The sequence below is a fragment of the Podarcis cretensis genome (genome assembly GCF_951804945.1).
Source record: "Podarcis cretensis genome assembly, chromosome: 4".
Classification (NCBI taxonomy): domain Eukaryota; kingdom Metazoa; phylum Chordata; class Lepidosauria; order Squamata; family Lacertidae; genus Podarcis; species Podarcis cretensis.
This window is the reverse complement of record NC_137173.1, coordinates 98437217-98451984: the sequence shown is the minus strand read 5'-3', so window position 1 is coordinate 98451984 and position 14768 is coordinate 98437217. Positions and strand designations below refer to the sequence as shown.

General features: G+C 42.0%; 1 protein-coding gene across 1 annotated transcript in view; it reads left to right on the top strand.

Moving 5' to 3' along the window:
- The window catches only part of PIBF1 (progesterone immunomodulatory binding factor 1), a 92301-nt gene that overhangs the window by 70313 nt on the left and 7220 nt on the right, over nt 1–14768 (top strand). Inside the window, exons 15-16 of the mRNA XM_079972638.1 lie at nt 665–795; nt 4105–4189. Of these exons, the coding sequence (XP_079828764.1) occupies nt 665–795; nt 4105–4189 (216 nt within the window). The remainder of the gene's footprint in view (nt 1–664; nt 796–4104; nt 4190–14768) is intronic.

Genomic DNA, 14768 nt, shown 5'->3' with positions numbered 1-14768 from the left:
ATTTGAAATGATTGCCAGATTCTTGATGTGGTATGTTCTAAGGCAAGGCTGACAAGGAAACAAAGAAGTCTTTAAATGCACATCTTGGCTGTATGTCTGAGATTGTGTGACAGTTGTGGCTCACTCTCAGCCAGTTACAACTGAAATTTAAGCTCGATGGGGTTTAAACTGTTGTCCAGCAACTTTTGCAGTTTTGTTCATGTGTAGTTTACAAGATGATGTTATTAAGAGAGTATAGGGACGTGAGTGGCGCTGTGGTCTAAACCTCTGAGCCTCTTGGGCTTGCCGATCGGAAGTTTGGCAATTCGAATCCCCGCGATGGGGTGAGCTCCCTTTGCTCAGTCCCTGCTCCTGCCAACCTAGCAGTTCGAAAGCATGTAGATAAATAGGTACTGCTGCCACGGGAAGGTAAATGGTGTTTCCATGCACTCTGGCACTCATCACGCTCCTCTGTGTGCCAGTAGCAGTTTAGTCAAGCTGGCCACATGACCCAGAAAACTGTCTGTGGACAAATGCCGGCTCCCTCAGCCTGAAAGGGAGATGAGCGCCGCAACCCCTTGCCTTTGACTAGACTTAGCCATCCAGGGGTCCTTTACCTTTTTTATTAGGAGAGTACAGTTCTCATTCCTGAAATTGAAAGAATGATACTTTTTGCACCCCACAGCGGGACAGAGGTAATTCGTTGCTGAACCAAGTACAACAGCCTTACAGGTATCTCATTGAGTCTATACAACAGAGAGATTCTCAGATACTTTTACAGAAAGAACAGATTGCACAGCTTGAGAAGGATATTAGGTAAGTATTCAGAATTTACTGTATTATTTTAGTTGGATTCTGGATTCTTTTACTTCATTTTAAGATCAGTTTGACGGCAGGACAGATTAAACAACATTGCCAAATGATGACGGTTTAGTTGAAAGTTTTTATCTGGCTGCCAGTTTTTTAAAAAAATCTACTGCATTATTTGTTTGTGCTTTGGTATGTTTTATTGGTTGGTTGCACGTCATTAACTATTTTACTTGAACCTTTGAGGAAGCCATTTTTGCAACACTGCTGCTCTTTATTAAATACCTATTTCAAAGTGGCAATCAGCACAGACATTGAGAAGATGTACTGTAATCTTAGTCACACATATGACTTCCTTGCCTCCTTGAAAGTCAAGGGGCATGAATTACTCATGCTACCTTCCTGCAAGGCCAGCAGCCTGCATGAAGATTCAATCTCACCGGTCAGTTGTGCATTGTCTCTGAATGATGGGCTCAATTTCTTAGTTCTTAATACCACACCCTCCTCCCCATGAAGTATCATTGACTTAGGAAGCAAAGTATGCTGAGGTTAGTCCTTCTGCAACATTTTATTCCCTTTTCTCCAAGGGCAACGGTTAAATTCTCAGTGTAAGAAATGATTTCTCAAACGTTATAAAGCTTATTATTATTTGTACAGCCAGACATGTATGCTTAAAACAATGCCTGTGGCTTCTTATTTGTAGGGAATTATGGTGTAGAGTGCTACCTGTGTACCTCCTTTGCTCTTTAGGTCAGTTATAGGCAGCAAATATGTATTTCTTCATTATAAGGCCGAAGAGTGAACTGTCCCAGAATCTTACGTTTCACAGGTCATGCATTCCAAAGCAGTATTTCCCAGGTTTCTATCTGAGGAACTTTTTCTGTAGTAAAATTGTAGGCACACTTCTTTTTTAACATGTGCATAAGCATGAGAATTACTTGCCCACAGGGGAGCCTGTGCCCTGTGGATATGTGCCTCCTAATTGGAAGTAGCTGAGTCTACAACTTGTATAGGGAGATGGCAGGCAGCCCCATCTATTTTTTGCTCTATAAGACTCACTTTTTCCCTCCTAAAAAGTAAGGGGAAATGTGTGTGCGTCTTATGGAGAGAATGCAGGCTGCGCAGCTATCCCAGAAGCCAGAACAGCAAGAGGGATTGCTGCTTTCACTGCGCAGCGATCCCTCTTGCTGTTCTGGCTTCTGAGATTCAGAATATTTTTTTTCTTGTTTTCCTCCTCCAAAAACTAGGTGCATCTTGTGGTCTGGTGCGTCTTATAGAGCAAAAAATACAGTAATTCTGTTCTGTGTCTCAAAAGCAATTGGTGGATGCAGACTCACAGCAGGGTTACTTTACCCTGGGCGAGAGGTAGGGAGGACAGGGAACTGATTGGAAAAAGGGAAAGCCAGAGCATAGAATCGTGGAGAAATGCAACAGGCCCCCTCCTTTGCCAGTAGAGACTTTGTGCTAATTGCAGCTTTTAATTAGTTTCTCCCTCATGGCACCTTTGTATACCCCAGGACAAATTTTGAGAACTGCTAATGTCATCTTTGCCCTCAGATAACACGTCATGTTCCGCTAATTACAGTCTTTTCGTATTGGATTATAATAGCAGTCATTATAGGATGTGTGTGCTCCTTATGGATCAGTTATTATATATGTCTTGAGTGCCACAAGGAAGGCTGGTTTTGATGTCAGGCCAGTCAGACTGTCCCCTCTCGCCCTGCCCAGGGCCAGCAGCACTGTGAGAAGGATGGGAGCAAGGAAGGCATGCAGACACCATTAGGGCCTGTGGCGGTCAAGTCTGCCCCCTCTCCACCCCACAGGGCCAACAGACATCATTGCCCTGTGAGAAGGAGGAAGAGGAGGGTTTTGGGGAGGGTGTTGTTTGCATTATTGTAAAATAGTAGAAATGTTTTTTTTTAATGATTTTTATTGAAATTTACAATCACCAACCAACCCCCACCACCCACCACCAAAAAAATAGTAGAAATATTAGATTGTAAACCACCTTGAACGCCTTGGCAAAAAAAGAAGTATACAAATCCAATAAACAAAACAAATTCAGAATTTCCAAACAGTGTATATAAAACATTTTTAAAGAAAAACATACAATAATTACAGTTCAGCACAGTAACATAAAGTTTTAACTTCCCAGGATTAGTGTTCTTGGGACTTAAAAGTTTCCGTCTTGTCACGCGACCTCATTTCTTAATTTGTCTCACCTTAATTCAAAACCAGCAAGGGTAATGCTGCTCCATCCTTTTATTTTTGTTGATTGTTTTTTTAATCTCAGTTACATCTAGGTGATTTAAGCAGAAAAGCATGGAGAAGCTCATTGTGACACACTTCATCTCTTTATTTAAAGCAGGGGTAGGCAACCTAAGGTCCGTGGGCCGGATCTGGCCCAATCACCTTCTCAATCCGGCCCGCGGATGGTTTGGGAATCAGCGTGTTTTTACATGAATAGAATGTGTCCTTTTATTTAAAACACATCTCTTGGTTATTTTGGGGCCCTGCCTGGTATTTTTACATGAGTAGAATGTGTGCTTTTGTTTAAAATGCATCTCTAGGTTATTTGTGGGGCATAGGAATTCGTTCATTTTTTCCTCCCAAATATAGTCCGGCCCATCACATGGTCTGGTGGATGGTGGACCGGCCCACGGCTGAAAAAGGTTGCTGACCCCTGATTTAAAGTACCCCCAAACGATGCATCTCCACCGTTTTCTCATAAACCTGAACAAAGACATAGAGTTGTTCCAGCGTTTTCCTCATATGTCTTCTACAGCATTTTTATCAACCTCGTTTTGTTTTGTTTTTTAATCTGAATCCCATCCAATTTTTCAACAGCCTCCTTGAACTTTGATGGCTTGTGCTATGCTTGAACAATGCTAATAAATCAAACCAGAATTTAATTTATTGTGCTTTTCGGTATAGAGCAATATTAAAGAAAATTAGCTCAGCTGACTAAGCTCTCTCATTTGATTAATAGTACAAAGCCTGAACTACTTAAACTAGTATATTTAATGTTTACAGTGGTTTGTCCCATTGAAATCAGTGGTACGTGGGGTGGTTTGAATACTGGTTAAAATGGTCTATAGCTCACAGCCTAAAGATAGCATTCATGTTTTCCTTTTGAAAATGAATGTAAACATACAGGTTTTAACGAGGACAAAGTTTTTCTGTGTGCTGTTGCTTCAGCATATGCTCATGGTTGCCAAGAATTGCTTTACAAATTCATGTTGTAACCAGAATAAAAGATTAGAAAAGATCATCCCTTGCTATTACTGTGTTTCCTAATACTATCGCTTTTTCTACCAGTCTTTTAAATAAAGAAAAGGCGGCTTTGCTGCGTGTCAAGAATCAAATGGCAGCAGATTTAGAAAGACTTCTAAATCACCGTGAGGTAATCTTCTTGTTTTAGCATCGCTATTACCATATATTGGGTTTTCCCCAACATGTTAGTCATGGGGCTGTTTTGTTTTTCTCTCCGCTCATGTTATTAAATATACTGGAAGCAAATGCCCATCCAGGCATCTCCCTCACCACTTTTCCCAGGCTGTTTCCCTTTATCCTCTGCCACTCCAGTTGCCTCATAAGGTTGGCTGTTGAAGGTTGCTCTCGCTGCTGAAATTTAACTTGGGTGATGGTAGCTTTTCGATGGATAAATTAACTCATGCCAGCCACAGAATGTACTGCCACATCTCAGTGTGACTTGCTTTGTTCAGCAAACTGCACCTTCCCAAGCCCAGCATGGTGACCTAGGCCAGTGTTTCCCAACCTTGGGCCTCCAGCTGTTTTTGGACTACAACTCCCATCAACCTTAGCTAGCAAGACCAGTGGTCAGGGATGATGGGAATTGTAGTCCGAAAACAGCTGGAGGCCCAAGGTTGGGAAACACTGACCTAGGCCATGCCACGTTACTTCTTTGCTTGGCATTTACCGTATTTTTCCGTCTATAAGATGCCCCCATGTATAAGACATTTTGGGAGTCTCAGATTTAAGAAAATGTACCCTCAGCACTATCCGTGTATAAGACGCCCCCTAATTTTGGACATTATTTTTTAGGAAAAAAACCTGGTCTTATACACGGAAAAATATGGAATTTGTTTTTTATTTGGAAAGTATATATTCACACTTCTAATCACAGGGCCACTGGGAATACAGTGGTGCCTCGCAAGACGAAATTAATCTGTTCCGTGAGGCTCTTCGTATAGCGGTTTTTTCGTCTTGCGAAGCAAGCCCATTGACAGCTTAGCGGATTAGCGCTATTAGCGGTTTAGCGGCTTTTAGCGGATCAGCTGATAAGCGGCTTATCAACGGATCAGCTGATAAGCGGCTTAGGGCTTAGGAAAGGGGGGGGGAACCCCGCAGGAACTCGCAAGACATTTTCTTCTTGCGAAGCAAGCCCATAGGGAAATTCGTTTTGCGAAGCGCCTCCAAAACGGAAAACCCTTTCGCCTAGCGGGTTTTCTGTCTTGCGAGGCGTTCGTCTTGCGGGGCACCACTGTACACTGTTTGTTCTCAGCATAACTTGCAATGGAGGGCAGCTGTCACTGAAACCATGGTTTAGCATTACACAAGCAGGCCAAAGTGAGCCTGAGTCTTGTGTCATCCTCCATCTCCCCCCACCTCCTCTATTGCAACCACAAGAGAAGTAATTGAAGTTTTTCATTTCCGGATACAGGCATTTTCAATGTTATGTCTGAATCTGGACAAACTGTGTTTAGTTTTTGTTTGTTTCTGTGAAATGTAGCTAATGTCAATTTGTGGTTTATGCCTCCAGCTTCTTTATTAGCTGAGGTTAATAGAGAATTGGAGCAAAACCTTGTCCAATCTTCTTGTGGACAAGGGTGGGGCGGTGGGGGAGTGCATGAGCCCAAGCCTTCCCAGGTTTTGTTCACTTCAGTTTAGTGTTGCATCAAAACAAGGCTGTTCTCTCTCCCCCCATCACCACCACTGGAAATGTCCTTAGATTACCAAGGTAGAAAACGGAAAAGCAAATGGAACCACTTGGTTCTCTGCAAGAAAGCTTGAAATACCTATCTTTGATTGGAAGTAGTTGGGAAAAGAGGCTGTGTATCTCTTGATGCATTGCATTCCTTGCTAGAATACTTTAAAAAATTGTACTCAACTGTGAACACAGAGATATGCTTTTCGTATATATGTTTAAACTCTCTGTTGGTGCCACTCTAGGTATTACTTCACTTGAGCAATTAAGTTAATATCTGTGCGCTTAATTTCTTCCTCTTTTAAATCATTATATCACCCCTTATTCTGCTTTACAAATGTGTTCTAGGTTTAACCGTTGGCAAAGTACTTTCAGATGATAAAATGAAAAGTTCTATTAAATTACAAAGAGCTTTAGTTTGTGTTAAGAACTCTTTGTACATTAATTTCCATAAATGCCACCAGCTGTTTTCTTTATACATTTATTGGCTACCATTGTCTTGCATGTGTAATGAATGGTTAAGTTGTGATACACATGCTTTTAAAAATATTTTAGTACTTACACTAGGTGTATTATAGCTTTTTATTATGTCCTTGACACATGGTGTCATGCAGTATTAACAGAGGACTCATTCATTTTACCCTCTGTGAAAAAGGATGTTTCTCAAGAAGAGACTTTAAATACATGCAAAGACAAAAGTTACCAGCTTTATATAAACTGTTGAAGACTTTGTACATTCTCCCACAACAAGATGTTAACTATTCTAAATGTGCTTCTTTTATCTGGCGGCATTTCATGAAACTTGATTAACAAAATCCATCTTAGCAACTATTCTTATGTGCCTTATACTAGAAGAAGGAACATGACTCCCATGTTAGGCTGCATGGGGCCCTGGGTGCCTGAGCACCCACAAAATTCCCCATGAAGGTGCTGGGCACCCACAAATTTCGGTGCCAGGGCCATGCAATCTGCATGGCACCCATGGTTGCGGGGCGAAGTTGGCACTACAGTACAAGTCTTTACGGATATGAAAGTAACTTAGGTTGCCATCCACTGAACACAGTCGGGCCTACTTTTGAGTGGACATATATAGGATTGCACTGTTAATGAAGCAGTAAGATTTTGTATCTTCTTGGTCCCATTGTGTTTATGCTGTGATGTACCATCTTGGCCGTCTCTTAGTGCAGACCCAGGTCATCAGGCTTGAGCTTCTACAGCCGCCGCCTGCCATGAACCACCATGGCAGGATTGGCAGCCAGAGCAGCAGATACGTTCTATGTTATTGATAATAGATTATCCTCTTGTTAATTGTGCTGTTTTAAATGTGCATTTTATATTTTACTTCCTTTAGTAAAGTTTTCATTTGAAATGCTTAAGATAATATTTTAGTTTCCCGTTACAGTGGTACCTCAGATTAAGTACTTAATTCGTTCCGGAGGTCCGTACTTAACCTGAAACTGTTCTTAACCTGAAGCACCACTTTAGCTAATGGGGCCTCCTGCTGCTGCTGCACCGCTGGAGCACAATTTCTGTTCTCAACCTGAAGCAAAGTTCTTAACCTGAAGCACTATTTCTGGGTTAGTGGAGTATGCAACCTGAAGCGTATGTAACCTGAAGCATATGTAACCTGAGGTACCAGTGTAATTATGTTGCTTTGAATGTATACTTTATATTTGACTTTCTTCAGTAATGTTTTACTCTGGATTTTTTTATTTGATGTTTTAATGTTGTTGTAAACTGCTTTGAGATTTTTTCCTTTAAAATATGAAGTGGTATAGAAATGAAATTAATAACAACAACAACAACAACAACACCGCAGGGAACCGTTGTATCACCAGTGCTTTTAAAAATCCCTCCACTGTGTTAGAGTCACATGGCAGCAATGAATTACAACTGAATTAAGTTGCTGAATTACAACTCATTACCAAACTTAAAACCATGGAGAGACCTGGTCTGAATAGAGACATTGGATTCTTATCTCATTTTACATGATAAAGCTATTTTTGGCCATCTCATCCCTTGCTTTTTCCTGTAAGACCAATTGCAGTCATTAACAGTCGTCAACGACAACATCTTAAAAAGCAGAGACATCACCTTGCCAACAAGAGCTGTATAGTTAAATCTATGGTTTTCCCAGTAGTGATGTGTGGAAGTGAGAGCTGGACCATAAAGAAGGCTGATCGCCGAAGAATGGATGCTTTTGAATTATGGTGCTGGAGGAGACTCTTGAGAGTCCCATGGACTGCAAGAAGATCAAACCTATCCATTCTGAAGGAAATCAGCCCTGAGTGCTCACTAGAAGGACAGATTGTGAAGCTGAGGCTCCAATATTTTGGCCACCTCATGAGAAGAGAAGACTCCCTGGAAAAGACCCTGATGTTGGGAAAGATAGAGGGCACAAGGAGAAGGGGACAACAGAGGACAAGATGGTTGGACAGTGTTCTTGAAACTACCAGCATAAGTTTGACCAAACTGCGGGAAGCAGTGGAAGACAGGAGTACCTGGCGTGCTCTGGTCCATGGAGTCACGAAGAGTCGGACACGACTAAATGACTAAACAACAACAGTCGTCAACAGGTCTACCACACCTATCAGCCAATTACCCATTCCCACCACCCTTTTGAGTAATACCCCTCCCTACTCTCTCACTATACATAAATGTCTAGTGACTTCTGTTTCAGTGTATCTGAAGAAGTGTGCATGCACACGAAAGCTCATACCAAGAACAAACTTAGTTGGTCTCTAAGGTGCTACTGCACAATTTTTTTTCTATGGCAGCAATGAGCTCTTGTGAGAATTCCAGCAAGATCTTCCCAGAAGCCTCCACTGTGCGACCCCAGTAAGCGAGGCTTCCGCAGGGGGGGACAGGCACCCCTGGGCAGTGGGGTAGCTGCTGCTGTTGCTCTGCCTAAGAATGGCCTGGCTGAGCAAGTTGCACTGGTGTGTCTTTGACTTAATGCCAGCTGAGACAGGAATCATCCAGCTAAGCCATCATAAGCTGTTCATCCCAGCAGATCTTGCCATAGGATTGCCCCCTAAGAGTCTTGAGAAAGATGCAAGAAGCAGGCAGGTAGTTTTAAGGGGCAGATAAGCAGAAGCAAGTTCAGAAGTGCTTTGGGTAAACTGTCAAGAAAGGCTGCCAGCGGCCTTTTCTTGCCTTATCAGAGCTCGGCACAACTGGGGTGGTTTATGTTTCCTGGAGGAAACCCTGGAGTGAAGCAGAGCAGAGTTGGGGAGAGAATAATAGCTCATTCTGTCCCAGATGCTCTGTGCAGATAACAGTATTTATTACATAAAATACATGCCAAAAGGCAAAAGGTCTCAGTCTGAAAAAGCTTACCTTCCACGGCACTCAGCAAACCTCTTGCCTCTTGACTTTTTCCTTTTCTATACTAGAGTCACAGCTACACTTTTTTTTGAACCGTTGTCTGGCTACACAGTGGATAATACACTTGCTTGAATACACTTGACAGATTACATATGTTTTTATATTGTTCTACATGGGCAATTTAGGGCCAGATTCAGATTGAATTAAAATAAACCTTTGTGTGAGATCCAAGAATGTTTCACAGGCCTTGAAAAGTGTTTCTTTCTTTCTCCGAGGCTTGTGTGGTCTGATAAGTTTCCAGTCACACATTTCCTTTTTATTGAACTCCTGAAAGACTACTCTGCATTTCACAAAAGACACAGGGAATGTGAGATAATGCATTTTATTAGGCCGACTCACATTCAGAATGTAGGATATGGGCTTCCAGGTGTTTCTCAGGTTGTATATTCAAGGAAAGTGGAGTGGGCAGCCTGCTGTTTCTGTGATCCTTATTTTGACGATTCTAAAAAGCATTCTACCTCACCCCCCAGATATGCTATGTTCTAAGACTCATGATCGTTCCATTATGAGGAACGGCTAAGGGAGCTGCGCATGTTTAGCCTGGAGAAGAGGAGGTTAAGGGGTGATATGATAGCCATGTTCAAATATATAAAAGGATGTCACATAGAGGAGGGAGAAAGGTTGTTTTCTGCTGCTCCAGAGAAGCGGACACGGAGCAATGGTTCCAAACTACAAGAAAGAAGATTCCACCTAAACATTAGGAAGAACTTCCTGACAGTAAGAGCTGTTGGACAGTGGAATTTGCTGCCAAGGAGTGTGGTGGAGTCTCCTTCTTTGGAGGTCTTTAAGCAGAGGCTTGACAACCATATGTCAGGAGTGCTCTGATGGTGTTTCCTGCTTGGCAGGGGGTTGGACTCGATGGCCCTTGTGGTCTCTTCCAACTCTAGGATTCTATGATCCTTGCACTTCATCCTTCCCCTCTTTCTCTTCCTGCTGCAATTGCTGCTCTCATTTGGAGGGTCCCCCCTTTGTACTGTGTACAACAGTTTTTGGATGCTTCTGGTGTTTCTGCTAATTTTCTCATTCTCTGGAGGCCACTGGGTGGGGGGACTTCTTGTCATCGCCCTTGCTCACACCATTAAATACTTCCTGAGAAGAATGAGAATGGGCAGCAGCAGCACAAGAAGTTTCCAGGACTGGTGTGCTTCCTTGCTTTATTTGCTTATTTGTTTAAAGCATTTATACCCAACCCTTCAGCCAAAAAGCTTCACAGAGTGGCTTGCAAAATTCAGTAGTCAGACCTACTTACAATCTTAAAGACATAAAGACATTCCCAAGGAAAGGAATAGAAAAGCCACTTCTCAGAGCACCTGATGGCAACAAGGACATCCCAGCTCCTTGCCCACAGGAGACATGTCCTTTAGAGGGCTCCCTCAGCAGCAAAGGGGCTGTGGCTATTTTTCATCAACATTTGTTTTTCTCTCTTTAGCCACCAAGCCAATACAACCGGTTCCAGTGATACCAAAGAGGAAAGTGGGGCAGCATTTGTCCCCTGCGCCCTCTACAAAGGAGCTCTCACTCGAAAACATCCCCCATAATAAGCCCTATAGAAATAGCTGGATAATATCTGAATCAGGAGAGGCCGTCCAATACTGGTGCCTGGATTCAGTGGTGTTATGGATAATGCAAAATAAGCTGAGCCTGAATATTGGGCAGATAGAAGCTCACTGTGGGTGAATGTCTGAAAAAGTGGCCGGTTGCCAGTCCTGGAAAGCCTTATAACTGGAAGAACTTGGCAATCATTTTTTAATGATTTCTGTGCAGTTGTGCATGCATTTTACTTACCAAACAAAACTAAATTATATTGAATATCTTTTGAATTTCCAAGTAATGTTACAACTTTTTAACAACACTTATTTCTGGAATTTGAAAGTTGAAAAATTCAGCACACCCTACTTAGAGGTAGCACCTAATATTGATTCCGCACATGTAAGAAATCAGTCTTTCAATGTGACAGCACCAAAAGTTTGGAACTCCTTGCCTATTGACATAAGACAGGCATCTTCACTGTACCTTTCCTCCTGGATAGTTAAGGCTTCTCAAAGGCATGCTGGCCATGTGACCCAGAAAGCTGTCTATGGATAAACCTTTTCCATTACCTGCTTAAAACATATACAGTAGACTCTCCAGATACGAATTAAATTCGTTCCAGGGATCCGTCCGCAACCCGAAAAGTCCGTAGGCAGAGGCTCCGCTTCTGCACATGTGCAGAGCGTTCGGTGAAACTCAGAATTATGCACTTCCGGGTTTGCGGCGTTCGTAACCAAAAAGTTACATATACAGAGTGGTACATAACTAGAGGGTCCACTGTAGGTCCAGACATGTAGATGCAGAGGTGTTTAATCTTGTTACTTTTAATTATCTTTTAAATGTATTTGCTACTTATTCAGCTTTTATAAGAAATATTAAACAATGATCAGTAAAGGTCACTTGAGGTTTTATTACAGCCAAGCGGTATGTAAATTTGGGAGTTTTAAAAAAGGAATAGGAAAATGGAGACTAGAATGAACAGGACTAAATATTGCCAATACTCAAAATACCTACTTCATCTCTGAAATATTTTCCTTTTTTGTCATGAATATCCAGCCCATTGGGGGTGGGGGAGATGGGTCAGTTGAGGGATTTCCTTTTTATTCTGTATCCATTTTGTGTTTTGTATTAACTGGAAAAGAAAAATAGTTTTAAAAAATGAATATCCAGTCTCGTCATGAGTTCTGTGAAATTCTAAAGCTGTCAAACTGCATTGTGTTTAATCTAATCAACTGTGCACCTCCCTAAAAAAGGCTTATCTGTTCTGATACTGAAATCCCATGGCATGTGAAGGTGTTTGTCAGCTTTTCTATAGCTGCGTCTCCTTTTACTAGAGTTGTTTTCGACCACGATTAAACTACTGAACCTTTCTAAAGGTTATTTACCTGAGTTAGTCAGTAGACTGAAGGCATTCTTGAAAAGGCTTCTGGCTCTCCTACAACACTGAGGTTATTAACATTGGTTTTCTGTTTTGTCAGGGAACAGCAAACATATTTCTAGTTGAAAAGTTGAAAGCAGGCTTTTTGGTTAAACTGCCTTTAGCCAAGTTCCTTCCTTGTTTTGCTTTTTTATAAAAGGCAATTTCAGAATTATGTTTCTAGGGAGAATTTATTCTTCCTTTTTGCATATGTGCTACAACCTTCTAAATAAAAATTTGCTCTTGAACAATGCTCAGTTCCTTCAAACATTCAGCCACAAGGTAATTATCATTTTTCTTCCACTAAGTTACTGTTCTGAGATCCTTGCTTCTATTAATGTCCTGTTTGTGTATGCACACACATACACAGAGAGACAAGAGATTACAGGGAAATTTCTGTATCCCAAGTTAGCCCTGGAGCTATTCTCAACTACAGTTTAGAGAAGCAAGCAACAATTACACTGCTAAGTGATTGTCAAGACAGTTCTGGTTCCTATTGTGCTGTTATCAGCACTTCTCATTTTTATTTTATGTTATCTATTGAGTTATTGTGTTATTTAAACATGAATACAAAAAGGCTACTGAATTTAGAACACCTGGAAGCTTTTTAGCAAACAAAGCCCATTCATGCACACAATTTTGGGTGAGAAGGGGCAGCTTTGAGTAACTTGCTTCTTCTTCTTAGACGCCCCCCCCCACACACACACACCTGAGAATTGTATTTTCACTTATTGTGTCCTTTGTGCTGAATAAAATCTGGCTTTCAGGAAACAAAGTTTCCATGTGCTACAAAAATAAGCAAGGCTTATTGTAATGTAAATTGATAGGAACGCAATGTAAGCGCCTCGGATTTTGATTTAGAGGGGAAATGTTCCACGAAATATAGGCAAAATTCATTGTGTTTGTTTAGATTGCAAGATCAAACTGGCAAGCACGTTATACAAAACGTACTTTGGAGAGAGCCAAGTTTTATTATTATTATTATTATTATTATTAAGGATAGGGGTTTTAACAAGAAACAGTTGCCAGTAAGATCATCCAAATATTTAAAAAGTCCTTAATTCATTTTCCCAGGTGACTATGAATCTTTCAATCATGTTGCAGTAGCTGTCCAGCTGTGTAAACCCTTCTAGTTTTCTATTCAAATGAACAGAAACATACTTATGAATCACCAAAGCAGCAAGAGATAGCTCTGGAGCAGAAACACCTACAGATATTCTGTACATTTGTTTTGTTTTTTAAGGAATGGGTTGTTTTCCTCAGAGTAGACCCATTGAGATCTCATAAGTAATTTGGGATGCATTCAGTGCTTGGGATCCCAAGAACTACTATATCCAAGCTCTATTACACTTTATGTCATTGAGCAGGGGTCAACAACCTAAGGCCCATGGGCCACAAGCGTCCCACGGGGGTCGTTTAACCGGCCCATGAGTCACTTCCGAACTGAGTCGCCCGCTCATCGAGTCTCCGCACACTGCGCTAAATCAGCACTGCACGGGGACTCGCTTCCGTGACACCATAAATCGTGTCTACGCATGTGCAGACGCCGGAAATCGTGTCTGTGCAGATGCCGGAAATTGCGTCTGTGCAGACGCTGGAAATGGTGGCATTTTACATTTTAAATTTCACCTTTGTGTACTTTGCCTGAAAGTTCTGTTCATTGTGTCAACCAAACTATACAATACATTCAGAGTTTACCCAAAAAAATCCCTTGCTCCAGCAGACGGAACAAAGTTCTTTGTTTTGTTTTGTTAGGGTGGTGATCTCCTTCCACAAAGCATTGTCGTGATACATGTGCCAGAGTGTTGTCAAACTCTGCTTCTCTTAAAGGGATCAAAGGCAGCACACAACTGTCATGACAGGGGCACTATAACATCCCCTCCCCCCCAAAAAACCTGCTAAATTGTTTTCAAAGCTATTGTCAAGGGCTCTGTGGTTTGAACCAGCTCATAGACTGATGCTGGAATAAGGCTGAAAAGCTCTCTGGGAATGGATGCACTCAGACTGCTTCCAGTTTTCAACCCAATTCAGAGTGTCATTTAAGAAAGTTGCAAATAGTTTGGGGACCAGGATACATCACGGACTGCCTTGTCTGATTTCCCTTCTTATTTGGGAAGACTGGCACTAGAGAGCTATAACAGACTGAGCAGTATTCAGTTACATACTGCGCTAGCGCAAGGATTAGAACTGGTGCAAGAGGATTTCACTTCCCTCCATGTGTGCTCAGTGCCATCTCCAAATCTGTTCTGGAAGGTTTTTTTTGGGGGGGGGGACCGAAGCAGATTTAAGGGGAATGCAGGGGGGAGAGGGAGAGTTACGGACCGCCGAAACCCGGAAGTACCATAGAATCATAGAATCATAGAGTTGGAAGAGACCACAAGGGCCATCGAGTCCAACCCCCTACCAAGAATGGGTTACTTCTGGGATTTGGCGGTTGCGTATGCGCAGAAGCACCAAATTACAACCCACGCATGCGCAGATGCGCCGCTGTGGGTTGTGAACACTCTGAGTTGTGAATGTGCATCCCACACGGATCAGGTTCGCAACCCAAGCGTCCACTGTATGTTGTGCTTGTATTGTTCCTTTGCTCAGTTTATATCGTGTTCCATGAAGCTCTGGCTGGGTAGCAATTTGCTAATCTTCAAAGCCCCCACTTAAAATGATTACATTTAAATAAAAGGTTCTCGCATCACTTCTGGA